The 15089-nt window shown below is 40.6% G+C and overlaps 1 protein-coding gene across 1 annotated transcript in view; it reads right to left on the minus strand.

Moving 5' to 3' along the window:
- Positions 1–1856: 1856 nt before the first annotated feature.
- SLC1A7 (solute carrier family 1 member 7) overlaps positions 1857–15089 on the minus strand; it is a 65370-nt gene continuing 52137 nt past the window's right edge. Inside the window, exons 10-11 of the mRNA XM_075037132.1 lie at positions 12180–12279; positions 1857–10066 (exon numbers count right to left, since the gene is read on the minus strand). Coding sequence (XP_074893233.1) covers positions 9830–10066; positions 12180–12279 — 337 coding nt within the window. The 3' untranslated portion in view covers positions 1857–9829. The remainder of the gene's footprint in view (positions 10067–12179; positions 12280–15089) is intronic.

The following is a 15089-nucleotide window of genomic DNA, read 5'->3' on the forward strand; positions in this document are numbered from 1 at the left end:
AACGGGTGCCAAAAATAGCCCCTGGATAATGAGCTTTTGTTTCAGACAGTGGGCACATAGCCCGGCTGCATCTGCAATGTGGATGGGCCATTCTGCAGCCGTTCTCCCCCTCGTCCCTATTCCTTTGGGATCCTCACCTCCATGGCCATCCCCTCCCAAGGACTGGGGCACCCCGTGCCTGCTCCCTACCCGCTCCCGCCTCTGCACGCCCTCGCCTCGCTCCTGCCCCGCACCACTCCCCTCCAGGTAACCCCAGTGGCTTGTCATTTTGGGGCTTCTGGGAAAAAAGGCCAAGGATAATTGCATCTTCCCCAGAGTTTTTATCTCCCCACAAGGGGGTTATGGCCTCTTCTCCCTCCCTGGGCACTGGGAGGGGCTGCAGTGCGCACGCTGAGGTGCCGGGCGTCAGACTGGATCCGGGGAGCCTGTTTCCCTCTGCTCCCCACGTTCACAGAAGTGGAGGGCTCCTCCTGCCCCAAATGGGCAAAAAGGCCCCACAAAAGAGCTGACGCCATCCCGCCTGCTGTGAGGAGAGGAGAGGCCCTGGCCATGGCAGCTCCTCTGTGGAGAGGGAGGTGGCACAAGGCCCAGGCTTTCCCTCCTCCAAGATGGCGCCCTGTGAGCCCCTCTTCAAGGAACAACAGGACCTTGCGGGTGACCGGCAGTCCCCAGCCTCGGCTGGCAGGAGGGGTGAGTTGTGGGGGACGCCAGCGGCCATGCTGCCAGGGAGGGAGGCAGGGTGAGGGGCTGCGGGGGTCGAGTGCCTTTGTGGTGTGAGGGAGCTCCTTCTCTGCCTTGAGGGCCTCGCCATGCCATGGTGTGGTGTTTGGGGGTTAAGTGTTATGTTCAATGAAAAAGAGGTGCTTTACACAGTAAGTAGGTACTCTTCTAAGGAAAAATGACTTAAGAAAGAAAGAAAAAGCCTCCAAAGGAAAACTTCTGACCAAATTTGAAAAGGGATGTGGTGGGGCAGGAGGGAGGCTGCCAAGTGCTCCCTTGAGGGAGTGGCGGCAGCTCCTAACGAACCACCAACTGCAGACCTCTGGCAGCAGCGCAGCATCTCTGCGGGACTGCTTCCCGGACAGAGAGCTGCAACCACCCTCCTCGCAGCCAGCTCTGGGTCAGCCAGCCGTGCCAGGGTGAAGATCTGCTGGATCTTCGGAACAAAAGTATAGCTTGGAGATTATTTTGGGGGACTTGGAGAATATTTTTCTTAGCTTCCTCCCATAAATACTACAGGATTGTCCATTAAAAGGGCAGTTGAGGAAAGGATCCTCCAACTCCAAACCCCCTCCTCCTCTGCTGCTTTGCAAGGCAAATAGAGGGGACTTTTTCCTGAAAAGGCTGAGGATCTGGAGTAGCAGAAGTTAGATGCAGGAGTGAGGCTACGGACCTGCGTTAACAAAGTGTATGAGGATGGGAAGTGTCCTCCTCCCTGGGACCCAACTGCCATTTCTTCTGCTCCTCAGTGGTCCACACAGGGCGGGGAGGCAGGAGGGGTCTGACTGAAACTTCAGGATTGTTCTCTTTTGACAGTGGTTCCTGATGGTCAATAAGAGTTTAGTTTATGATGCTGTTTGTCACCATGTTGACTGGGCCCACTAACATTTTTACAAATTTTTCTTACAAAAAAGTAATAAGAATGAAGACATATTTTACAAATAATATTTTTGATGGGAAGCAGTCTCTTGGAAAGCTTCTATGATATAGTCCAATATCCTATTAATTGATTTCACTCTATACTGTAATATTGGTGAGTCTTTCTTCCAGGGTTTGTGAATAGTTGTCCTAAAAACTTAAACATATATAGAGTTTTATATAACATGAATTTAGCCTTGTTTTTTCAAGATATTTCCTTCTCTAATGGGATTAATTTATGGAGGTCATTGTAATTGCTTTATTACGTTGCTAATATAAGAGCAGTGAGTAAATTCCCTAAAGAACTCCTTTTCCTTTAGTGAGGAAAATATTGGTGTGCCCTGTAGCTCTGATTCATACCACTATTGTAAAGTCAGCCAGCTGTGAGATGTATGTGGAGGCAGTGGATGATAAATGTGTTCTAATAATCCAGTATACAAAGTGTTTCCATAAAAATTCTTCAGTAGTATCCAGGGACATTAAACAGTCCATCAATAAAGTCCTTCTTTAAATGGTTTTGAATCAGGCAAAGGCTGTTTTAATGCACAGTTGTACAGGCTATCTCAAGTTTTCCCCATGGTAGTTCCAGAGCTGTTTTTAGCATATGATTATGATACTGCCGAGAACGTTGCTTCCGATAAAAGTGTGGATTGATTTGCAGTATTCTCAGCTCCAGTTTCAGACAAGAAATGAATGAGTCTTATGCTTTTATTACTTAGGATATAATTGCGCGTTTGTTGACAGTCATCAAAGAAATTAGCTTTAAAAAATCTTTACTTAGGATATATCTTTTATACAGGATTAAAATTAGCTTTGATTACTCATATAGCACTCTGGATTTCTCCCCTTCTTTGTGGTGGACTTCTGTTTTGGGTCTGTTTAATTCAAATGCAGCAGTGGGATAAAACCCAAAGCACTTTACTGATGTGCTGAAGAAGGTAGAGTTGCTGCAGCATGAGGCACCCTCATCATCCACAGCTTAAAAGATTTGGCACTGGGAGACTCACTTTGATTGTTCCTACTCTCTCTGTAAAGCGGGTAGGAAGAACCGAAGTGAAACTTCCAATGCCAAACCAGGCAGGAACAAATGAAGTGAGTCTTCCAGGTTGTTCCCACCTGCTTTCATAGAGGGGACGAACAAAATGTCTGGGATGCAGATAATCTCTAATACCTTTTGTGAAATTTACTCTGGAGAGCTGCAGATTACTTGTGCAGAAAGTACAGTATGGAGCTGTACATTAGTCCTGTGCACAACACCAAGGAGAAAACAACTAAGAATGAGCAGTCACAGTGGGAATTCTCTTCATCGGAGAGCTTTGCGACTTCCTTTCTGAACTTTCTGCTAGAGCTAGCTCCAACCACAGTGCTGGGCTGATACACTCCTGTCCATCCTGATTCCTCCCTCCCCAGATATTTGGTTAGGAAGCATTTAATGTCAAAGAGATGCTTTCTTCTATTAAAAAACCCGAGAAGATTGGTTGATTTATTCTAAAACAAAGATCATACATTTACTGATTAAACTATCAATAAAATATAGACTATCCAAATCTCTGTACTTTGAGTTTGTTTTCAAGAAAACTCATGAAATATAAAAGAACAATTTAAAGTATTTAAATGGAAAAGAAAATGGAAGTTTAGGGTTGAAAATACTCAGTTTGACTTAGTTCTGTATAATTTCCACATGTTTTTAATAGCCTAGTGGTAAAACCCAATAAAACCACTAGAAGCAATGAAATCATAATGAAACATCTCAAGGTCGGTCTTGTTTTTCTTTTGGTTTTGCCATTTAGCCCATACAGTATTTGTAGCAGATGTAATGTGAGATATCTGTGAACATAAAACACTTCTTGTTTTGCTTCCCCTGCTTTTTCCATCTTATTAAAATACCCTTCTTGGGGGGTGGGGGAGCACTAGAGATATTATATCCTTATTAGGAAAGTTCAAAAGTAACAATTAACTACAATAAGTTTCATGTGGTGGGTCAAATCCTGGCTTTCAGCTAGTGTTGTGTGCAGACACATACAACTGTATGTTTCATTCCTAAATGAAATGCAGATACCTCTTTGTGATGAAAGATGACTGCTTTTAAAGCAACAGATGCAGAACTCTGTACCTTACAGAGAAAAATTCCTATGATGGAACCTGAAAAGCAGAACTGTGACCTACCCTGAGCACATCTGTAATTCTCAGTGGCATGGGAAGTCTAGGGTTTTGTAATGTCTGAATTGAAAACAATTCAGGAACAATATTTGCTTGTTCTTGTGCCGGACTGAAGGCTCTATGCTAGTTTGGAAGGAAGGACAGCATGCCCTACCACCAAAAGTCTTTGTAGAAGTATAAATAAGTTTTCATCATATCACGAATAGGAGAAGGAAAAGATTTGTTCCATTAACTGTATAGTCTGTTCCAATAGTTTTCAGTGAGTGAGAGGTAGCCAAGAATTAGCTGTGAAGGGGTGACCAGTGACTCACAGATGCTTGTGGATATCTGCAGACCTGTCTTTAGTGGCTGTCCTCAAGTAGAAGCTTTGTGATGAGAGGGATAGCTTGCTCCATCCCTATATCTCCAACTGTTGATACCTTCTCATCTTAGAGCCAGCAAGGAAAGGAGGTTTGATTCTACTGCAGGAGAAGTGATTAAACACTCTTCCTCTTCACCTGGCAATACTCACCATCTTGTCTTCCTGAAGCCTTCTTTATTCATTCCTCAAAATACCACTCTCTCAGTAACAGACTGCTATGATTTTACTTTGACAGCCTGTAAAATATCTAAAATATCCTGTGACACAGATCTGCCAGAAGTCCCAGCTGTGCCAAATCCATTCCCATATATCATCTTCTAGGTTATGGAGATACAACCATTGCTACTTTATAATTATGGAATCTGAGGTTTTGTCACTTAAAACAGGAGCCTGGCAATTCCTGTGAATATTGTGAGTAGTGATCTTGTGCTTCCAGAGAGAAAGTAGTGGCTAATCCAAGGTAATCATATGAGTCCCCTTTAATGTCTTATGTAACTGTCTCCGTCTTCAGCTGAGTTATCCTTACCATGCAACACCCTGTTGAATTAGAAAACTATTTTTTCTCTTTTTATAGATGGGAAGCAAACCCTGTGTTCTTGTGGTTACTTGACCATGAGATCACATGAGAAGTCTGAGACAGTAAATAATGAACTGAACTTAAGCAGTGACCACCCTTCCTGTTCTACTAATCTCATCCATTTGGGGTTTTGTGGGACAAGCCCTCTTATAAATTCCAGAAGTATCAATCACTATGCTCCAAAGTAGTTAGTGAGGAATGTAATTTTGCGCATATATATTGCCTCCTTAGTTGTATGTGAAATCATAGGCTAAAGTGAGAAATTTAATACATGTATTTCATTTGCAGCTCGGCCCTTAGTGAATGCATGCATTAAATTTGTCTTTTCTGGGACCCCTTTTCCAAATGCAGCAAAGGCAGATATTTTCCAGCCATTATTACTGCAGAAAGATGTGTCCTCCTCCCCCTTGCCCCCATCCTCCCCCCCTCACAAGATAGACAGCAGTAGCATCCCTGTAGAAGAAACCTACATTGCTTTCTCTCCTTACTGTATTTAGTCCTCAGCTGCAGGGCTGTGATCTCAGCCAGCTTAGTGCCTGGAGGGGAAAACCAGCAATTCCTCATTGCCACTGTGACTGTAATGAAAGATATCTGTCTTGGTGTAAAAATGCACCTGGTCGTTCAGCAGAGACACAGAGACAGGAGTACATAGCATTGGGCAAGATCAAAGGCAGCCTGAGTTTTCCAAATGCAATTCATTTCCTAGGTTACACATTTTGCTTGCACACATCAACCACCTTCTGCTAGTAGTTACCTCATTTTTATGGAAAGCACAGAAAGGACTGAGGTCATTTCCAAGACTATCCATCTGGCTTGAAGATGAAGCTTTCCATCTGCTTTGAAAGTATTACAAATTAGTTTGCTGTTAAAAATGGACTAAAATTAATGTTTGTTGTAAAACTGAAAGTGAGAGCTTATCAAATAGGGGTGTTACAGAGTGACTGTATTTTCTAAGTGCTTTAGAATTGCTAGTATAGCATGGAGGGGGTCTACAATGTAATGTTCCGGCTAATTATTTAGATCATTCTATTTGTATGTATGTACTCAGGTGGCACAAATAAGCTTAGCTGCAATTAAGTCATTTAAGTGGCATCAATTAAGACTAGCTGAGAATATGAGTAACTCTATTAGTTCCATAAACTTCTGTATTTGGGTTGGCAGCCAAAAGCTCTTGGGAGTTAGTGGGATGCATAAGTGCTCTGGTTGTGTCTCTTTCTCCCAGTTCTAATTCTTGCACAAGGATTTATTACAGCAATTCAGCACTTCAAAACTTCCTTGGCATTGATAAAATCCTCAAAAAGCTGTTTTAAGATGTCTTTAATCATGTTTTATGCCACAACGATCTGCAGTGGCTCTTTCCTTTCAGTAGTATCTCTAGAGCAATGCAGTTGCAAATTAACCAGTGTAAAACAACTGTCTCTGATAAGTATGTGTTAATTTGGGTTACTTCCCACATTATTTCTTCCATAGCTGTATACAATGCACCACGTTTCTTAATTATCTTCTCTCCCTTCTTAACACTCTCCCCTAGTGTGTCCTGAATATACTTTAATTGGCTAAGCTCCCTTTCTTTTTAGCAGGGGGAGGCAACTTCAAAATAAGGTTGAATGTTGCCAGTTAAGAAATATGTTCTTTCCACATATACTTGAAAGTATTCCATGCAAACTGTTGTAATTAGTGATTGCTTCATTGATTGATTGATTTTTTTTAATATAAAAATTTTGAGACTATAAAGGTCACATGTTTGTTTTTATGCTCTGAAAGTAGGAGAAATGTATTTACCAACACAAAGCTTGCACTCTAACTTGATAATCAACAGCTTCATTATTTTCGCTGGAAGGAAGTGTGATTATAGCTGGAAAATGTGAACAGATCCATGCATGCAAATATGATATGGAACCTACTGCTAGCCTAATTGCACTGTGTGTCAAGCTGCTTGACAACAATCACCATGAGACACAGAAAATAGCTATCATGGAGGAAAACTTACTGTCAAAATTATTTTAACTTCAGTGTTTGCCTCTCCCCAGTTAACAGTGGCATCTTGTGTTCAGTACAGAATGACTGTGGTAGCAGTCAGATGCTCCAGTCAAGGTCACACTACACTAAGCAACATATACTTACCAGAACAAAGAACTAAAGTGCCACGGGCCTCTAGTTAGCAGTATTTGATACCACAAATGATAAAGATCAGGTGAAAAACTGGACCACTGCCTTCCTCCCAGCTAAATGGGAGGCAGGTATTGGTATAAAACCCCAGTTTTAAAGATCCGAACAGCATCATGTAAAAAAAAAAAATGCATTTCAAATTTGCAAAGTAAAACTAGACACTCTTTGAATAGGGTTTGAATGCAGAAGGCTAATTTTAAAACAGCCTGTTGATTCCATAAAAATATACCTTCACACAAGACTTCTGCATTCCGTACTTGCCAGAGTGTAAATGGCAAAACTGTGGTTTTCTTTGTTGTGTGGGACTTCTGTAGCACAACTGGCTGCTGCTTCTGGTCTTTGACGCTTTATCTCATCTGAAGTTCTCCTTGTAGAAGTCGCAGCTTCTTAGCAGTGGAGTTGGCTTAGACCTCTTGAGACAGGACTAAGCTGAAGAGTGGCAGACGAAGTAAGCTGTCTTAGGCAAGCAGGCAAAAGGATTTGCACTTTGTAGTTAGCCAAACATTGTAGGTGGCTGGAGAAGGTGGTGGTGGTAAGGCTAGCAGCACTTTCTGCTTGGCAGACCATGGCACCTTGGCATGGTGTGTTGGGAGACTCATCCAAAACTACTTAGTTTGGAACTACTCATTCCAAATCTTGGATCTACTTGGCCTCTTTCTTCATCATTTTTATCTATGCAAAGTGATTGTAAAGTGATAGATGACTGGCAGGATTTTACTATCACTTCACATAGCTGTAATTGACTGTGTGAAGTTGACACTTTGCTACGTTTTCTTTGCTGTCAAAGTCAGCACGCAGAGATCCTGCCCTCTCCACGCACGCTTATGCTGTTTCATCCCTGGCTGCTTGTTCTTGTCCCTGTGTCACCCCTTCACTTGTGTTGACACAACTGTCTGTTAGGACTGTGCTAAAAACATATGTGAACCTGGTTTGAATTAAAAATACTTCTCATCTGATTCTTTGTCTGGCCTCATAAATAATTGGGTCTGTACAGCTGGGAGAGGAGGCGAGGCAGTGCAGGGAGGAATGGACAGCTGGGGAAGGATGAAGGGGACCTCCTGGAGCTGCCAGTGCTGCTGAGAAGAAAGTATCAGATGCTGTGTTTGTCAGCTAGTGCTTCTGCCCATTCAGAGAGGCACAGACCAGCCTCAGCTCTCCCAAATCACTGATTTTCATGGCACTCTGTAGAGCAGGTCCATTATTGGACTTGTGCAGGAACAAACTGTTTGAATAATTTCAGTTCTTCCCTATTCTTTGTGTTCTGTGTTTGTTGTTTTCACTCTAAGATCAAATCAGGAAAATAGTTATCAACTGTATGTATTTTCAAATTCATCCATTATTTCTGAGGAATTATAGGCAAATAAGATGTATGTTTGTTCTTTCTGGCTTTACCATTTGATATTTAAACTACCTATACTACAGCCTTCTAAGGCAACTAATTAGTGCAAGACAAAAAAATAGTCTGAACAGGAGCTCTCAAAGAAGAGGTGAATATGCACATCCCAGGAAAACCATTAATCATGTGCATGAAGCATTTCTGTTTCTGGTTAAGTGCAGAAATTGTCCTTTTTGTCTGGGTTATTTTTTCTCTACAGATGAGAGGAGCATATTATAATACCAGGCACACATTATCTGAAACTGATATGTCACAAGTAGCTAAATATAATGTCAAGTGTATTGGTATGAATTAGTATGTAAACTCTGGATTGAATCCCAACTTTTCAAAAGGTCTCCTCATTCCACTCTCCATTTTGGCAGAGAAATAAGAAGACACTAATAGTAGAAGTGCACAGACAGCCTGTTTTTAAATGGCAGGTTTATTAAAAATGTTCTCTATCACAAACATTGGAAACATACTCAGCAGATTTTATTGTAACTGAAAGATTCAGTAGATAGTGGAAAGGGAGTAACTGTCAATGTAGATCAACCACCGAATTATGAGAAATAACGGGCCAGTTTCCACAGCAAACTCCTCACAAACCCCCAATATTACTCAGCATCACCCGGTTCCAGTTTGTGTTCAGTCTGTCCTTAGGATGAAGCATGTGGTTCATGAGTTTCAGCTTTGGGTTTACACATATTTACAGTAGAACAGCCTACAGATTACAGGAGAGGACACATTAGCACCAGTGCTTATGGATTAGGGCTCACATTGCCTCTGCCACTGCATGTGCATGGTACTGATTCTACTGAAGAGTTAGGTTAAAAAAAGGTTAATAAATCTGGCACTTGGAAGGCAAACTGTGCTCTGCAGTGACCTAGGAATTCTTTGTGTTATGTTATCACACTTGAATGCCTGTCTCTGAAGGCTGCCCATCGGAATTACCTTAATGTGCTTTCTTGCAAAAATGCATGCTTTGCTTCTCCTCTGCTTGAAGTGTTATTTAGTAATATATGTAACCCCTTGAGATCAGGAAATCAGTGTGACTTTCTTACGGCTTTTCTAAAACTAAGCACAAACTCTATTATTTAGTGAATATTAAACAAAATTAGTATCTTTAGCAGTTTTGGTGAAACATTTTCACATAGCAAAAAATCTACGTAAATACAGTATTCATAATTACTGAGATTCAGAAAAAAAGGCTTTGGTTAGAAAATCAAAAAGGGTCAAATAAAAAAAAACTTTAAAAAAAAGAAACCAAAGGAGTGTCAAATGCTATACTGGAGTCAAATGAGTGCAGAATAAAACAGTAGTCGTCCATTAGTTAATTTTTCCGTATTAAAATCTTCCACCTAAAGAAGCCCACGTCTCTTGCAAGCTGTGTGCCTTTCCTGACATTCACAGCTGGTCTCCTAGCTCCAGTACAAGCAGAGTGGCGATAATTCCACATTTTCCTGTTCAAGGCAAAGAGTCTCTCTTCCAGCTGTGAGGTAGAGATTGGGTATCAGGTCACTGTGGTATGAGATACCACTGAGTGCAGCAGTTACACATTTGTTTCTAGTTCATTTATTTCAATAGTGCAGTGGTCTTTACTGTTGGATTTCTTAGTGTGATTCTCCACTGGACTTTCTTCTTGCTCCACTTGTACGGGTATGTGTTGCTGAAACCCTTTCACTGTTTCTGGTCCACGAGATTCATTCATGGTCTTCACACAGCCATTTCTCTGGTAAGCCACAATCTGATGGATGTTAATAGGCTTAGTTTCACAGATCAATGGCACCTATGTGAAAAGTATTAAGATCTGGAATACTGCCACTGTTTGCTGTATACAACAGGAAAGGAATTTTTACTTTGAAAGCCTGTGGTCTGCTTTACATTAACCAAAATTGTCTAGGGCCTCCATAGACTTCCAGGACCTTTTTCTCATATACACTAAGGCATCTTTGCACCATCTGGATAAAGTGAAGGTGTCTCTAAATATGTGAAAATGCAAATGCTGTCACAACTCTAATTTAACGTATGCTCACAGTAATAACTGCTTGCATCAGTAAAGCGATATAAGTAGGGTAAATAAAGACTAGAATTTCAGGGCTAAATTCAAAAGATTTGGACTCTCAATGACCAGTATGCTGGGCTTTGGGCAGTGCTTGCTCTTGAGTGCAATTACATAGACCAGTAAGTCATTTATTGTTGCCTTCTGCCTTTCTTCTAACCCAGTAAACTAACACCTGTCTTTTCAGTTTGTACTGTTTCAAAAGAAATAGAGAGGATTTTATTGACTGATTCATAAGTTAAATATTGAAGTGTTCTTTAAATCAAACCAGAAGTTCTGATGGGGAAAATAAGATGTAAATACTGGCAGAGAAAAGAGGTCGGCTTGCAGCTGAGAAAATTTGGCCTTTGGGTATACATTACTAACTCCACAAATTATGCAGCCAAAATGTATGGCAGACTAATGGTATATTTTAATACAATTATAGAGCATGATGCAAAGAAAAATCTCATCACAGATGACTAAATAATCTCTTAGGGGGGATTTCATATTCTTGAAATATCTCTTCTTGAGTTCTGACTGAGTTCTAAATACAGCAGTGAAATGTCAGGAGGCCTGTGTTATGCAGGAACTCAGACTACACTTCTGGCTCTGTAACAGATGACATACTTTACCATTAGGTTGTGTGTTTAGTTTTTTGTAGCTAGCTCTATGTGTAGCCCATATATTCAGGCCTAATCCTGTCATCAGTAATTACTGCAGGTGCTAAGGACCTCAGAGCTAAGGTCTGTCTTTCTATATAAAACTTGAAAGAGCAGGAATTTTAAATGCATGTTGCAGGAAGGCATGAGAATGGGATTTACCAGAAAGACTGTCTGTAAAATGGAAGAAATAATAATAGAAATAAAGCTTTGCTTTTAATACTGTTGTTCTTTGTAGAATACTACAAATGATGCACAGAAATGAAACATGCCTTGTGAAAATCAGTCCTGATGAAACTTCTCTGCATAAACTATTCAGTCTTTGTGGAAGAAAGGTAGTGAGAGTCTGCCATGAGCTGAAATGGTTGGAGATTAGCACCTCCAAGCATGATGGGCTCGTGGAATTAGGAATCTCCTTTGCCAAGGATTTGAATGAAGAGCATGAGAAGGAGTTCCTCATATAAGGAAAGACTGAATGATGCCTGCCAGGGAGGAAGGAAAAAAAGCGTAGGAGTGGAGGGAGGCAGGGGCAGAATACAGGGGTATGTGTGGCATATGGAATAAGATATAGAGAAGGAAAACCAAAGATGTAAGGAGGGACTTGTATTAAATGTAGAAGGCACAAAGATGCCTGAGAATGAAGTCTAAAATGGAGCAATGTGCTTCTGCTAGTCCAGAAAGGAAATTATTGCAATGGTGGCTTCAGGTTATGCTAACACAGAGGCTTGAAAGACCCAGGGTAGTTGCTTTTATTGTGAGCTTATTGATTATGCATATACACTCTCATAGATACCTTTACCACCCCCTACAGACAAATACTCAAGGACATTTTCCACCCTGCTCTGTTGCTGGTCACATTTTTAGAAGGATGACTTACTGGCCAGTCAGGACTTGGGTACTGAGTGTGGGACTTGCAGTTCCAGCATCTTGTGCATTTGCAGGGCAATGCAGCTGCTTCTCCTGCTCCCAGCCCCAGTGTGCCAGACACAGCTGGCTAGCAAGCTCTGGAGTGGCTTTTTGCATGGCCTTTGCAAGGACCTCTCCACCCTATCTGGCTAAGCAACACATTGCCCAATTCTGTCCTCTCTCTGAAAGACCTTTTATAAACTAGATGAAGCAAATGCGGGAGGCTGAGAGCTTGCAGGTTCTTTGCCGTAATACGGCACACGCTGGTACACCCTGACTCATGGTGTTGTTACCTCGTCACCGTCCTTGATAAATTCCTTCCGGCAGATGTGGGCCATGATCCCAGCAGCCAGCGCGTCTCCCAGGACATTGATCATTGTCCTAAACCTGTCTCTGGAAAATGAAATAGTAATGGTAAGTTGTTGGCTCTTTGGGTATCTTCCTATGCCTTCATCACTGCAGTAATTATAGCTGAAGGCCAGTTTTGCTGTTTTTATGAGCTAACAAGTTTAGAAATGGTAGTAAGGAGTTTGGCACGGGGCAGCCACTAGTTACTGAGCTGCTCAGTTGGGTTTTCCAGCCTTTTCAGAGCTCAGTGCACTGTGCTGCCACATACTTTAATTTGTAACTGAGCTAACTACAGCAGCCATGCCTCCCTATACATGCAAGCAGATTCAGCACTAAAAAGGTTTAACACAGCAGATCAAGACTGCATTTATGTCTGAGTTTTTATGTTAAGGTCCAGTATTATGGCCTGATTTGGAGGCTGGTGCTGCAAATGTCTTAATTCAATAAAAGTAGAGGGCAGCCAGTACAACCAGTACCTTATATTAATTATCAAGGCCCAATCTCAGCAACCAAAGTGCTAGTTAAAAAGATTATTGTATCGGTAGAATGTGAAGAATCAAAATTATTCAGAAGATTGCTAAATAACTACACTCACAAACTAAGCACTGCCTATATTTAAATCATGTTAGTTTCTGAAAAAGCTATGGTTGGTATGGCTACCAGTGGCTCTTAAAGATTCTTCATTTTCACTTATCATCTTTTCCAATTTAAATTTGTATGCTTGACAGTACTTTGTATATATACAGTTTCACTATTTTTCATTTATTCATTTATGGGATCATTTCTGCCCTGTTTATACCTTCTACCCACTGTCTAAAAAATAAATCTATTAAAATACAGACTGTAAATACGCAAAAGTAAGTGGCTGTCATAGACAAGTGTTACACTTGAAACACCTTGGAATCTATTAGTTAAAATTGACGAGATTTCAAATAGACAATATAGCTTTTAAGTCTGAAATATATCACGTCTTTTCCAAGAAAAACATACACATCTGAAAACTGTGTCATATTAGTAACTTAATTTATAAATGTGGGTTATAAAATGGACGTTCAGAAATCTCCAGATGTTTGGCTTATTAAAGACAGTGACAGTCCAATATCAACACTGCCCAGATTTCTGATCCTGTATCTTAATATAGAAGAGAATTGAAACTGTGTGCTGATGTTTTTTTCGAGATATTTTAGGCATGTACTCTGTGCATGCAAATGTTTATGCAGTTGCTTGCCTAATTAGCATGAAAGTTCCTGCATGAAAGGTTATTTGCATGTGCAGTTACCCAAATTGTACATGCAGTTGCAAGTAACTTCAGCAATAATATTCCACAGCCTACACCTAGATGTGGTTGTTGACTCCAGGACTCAATCCTACACTTGTTTGCTGAATCAATTTTTCTAATTCCTGCTGTTCTGATTTTGGGTTTTGCCTTGAGGAAAATTCCCACAAGAATATGTTAAGCAGGGAAAAATACTGTTACAGCACATATTGAAAGATGTTCCTGTTACACATAGACTTTTTTTTCCTTGGTTGATCATCAAATTTTGATTCTTGGAAAGATATTCAGAGTTGTTAATTTTGGATTGTGCAAAGAGTCAGCTGTGAGAGAGAAGCTGCATGAGCAGAGCTCAAGAGTTTGCTCTCCCTTTTGGGCTCTGATTAGCATCTCTTCTGAAGACAGGATTTTTCTGAGGAAACAGTGCACCACACTGAAACTCTTAAGAAAATGGATTGCCTGGCACGTAGTTTGACCAGTTCTATTGCATGTTTCTGTGTGTACGGAGTAGTCTGCACTATGCTATGAGTAGAACCACACCACACACCGCTGACATTTCTCTACTAAGAGGCCAGCCTCCCGCTAGTGGCATTTCTTTCAGTGCAAACACGAGTCAGGTGTTGCAGTGGTATTTTAGCTTTCGATGATATTAAAGATGCAAAACTTTTACCTTGTGTTTAATAAATTAGCTGAGAAATGTTTTGGTTTTCTTCTTTATGTCTCTAGGCACTAGCTAAAGGTATGAAGTTCACATACATGTTATGGCTACCTAAATGAGTTGTAATACCTGCAGTGCATTGTAATGGGTATTTCAGTCTCGTGAGATCATCTAACCAGCCTTCTTTAAGCATTCTTCATACTCCAGTACTTCCAAAACTAATATTGAAAATATTCATCATGTCAACCATGTTGACACTTTGCATCTGCAGGCTCTTGAAACCACCAAGTGCCGAAATACAGAAATATACTTTTTGTATGAAAGGTCATCTGCAAAAGACAGAAAATTGGGTCTGTTCCTTGCTCACTTTTTAATACCATCTGGAACTGTAGCCTGAAAAAGTTTTTTGTCTGCTGTTTTGAAAAGTTTTGTAAGACAAAAAGAAGCGTAATTCCCATATATGCTGGAAGACTTACTGGAAAAACAATGAAATGTTGATGTTGCAAGAGCTGGGCGAAAACTGAGCAATATAGAGGGAAAAGGCATTTGTAATACAGCTTAAAATACTTTGATTTTGTTGTGCTTCATTAACTATTGAGCTTCAGTGTCTACCATCAGAAAGACTGCTTTATTTAAACCTGAACTGCCATTCCCAAGTTTAGGTGTCCACAGCAGATATTATTTATCCTTCGCAGAAGAATATTGCTGATATTCCTAAACCAAAATATGTCTTAAAATATGCATACAACACTCATGGATCCTATTAATAATAATAATATTCTATTACACTGAACAGGAAAGTAAATAATTTCTTCTCACAATTCTTTGCATAAAACATCAGTGGCTTAAAGTTGAATAAAATAGGATATATAACAGAATGGACTTGTAACACATTTTTAACCAGAAACTTGATGTGATAAAACT

This window comes from Buteo buteo, chromosome 10 (assembly GCF_964188355.1).
Source record: "Buteo buteo chromosome 10, bButBut1.hap1.1, whole genome shotgun sequence".
Lineage (NCBI taxonomy): Eukaryota > Metazoa > Chordata > Aves > Accipitriformes > Accipitridae > Buteo > Buteo buteo.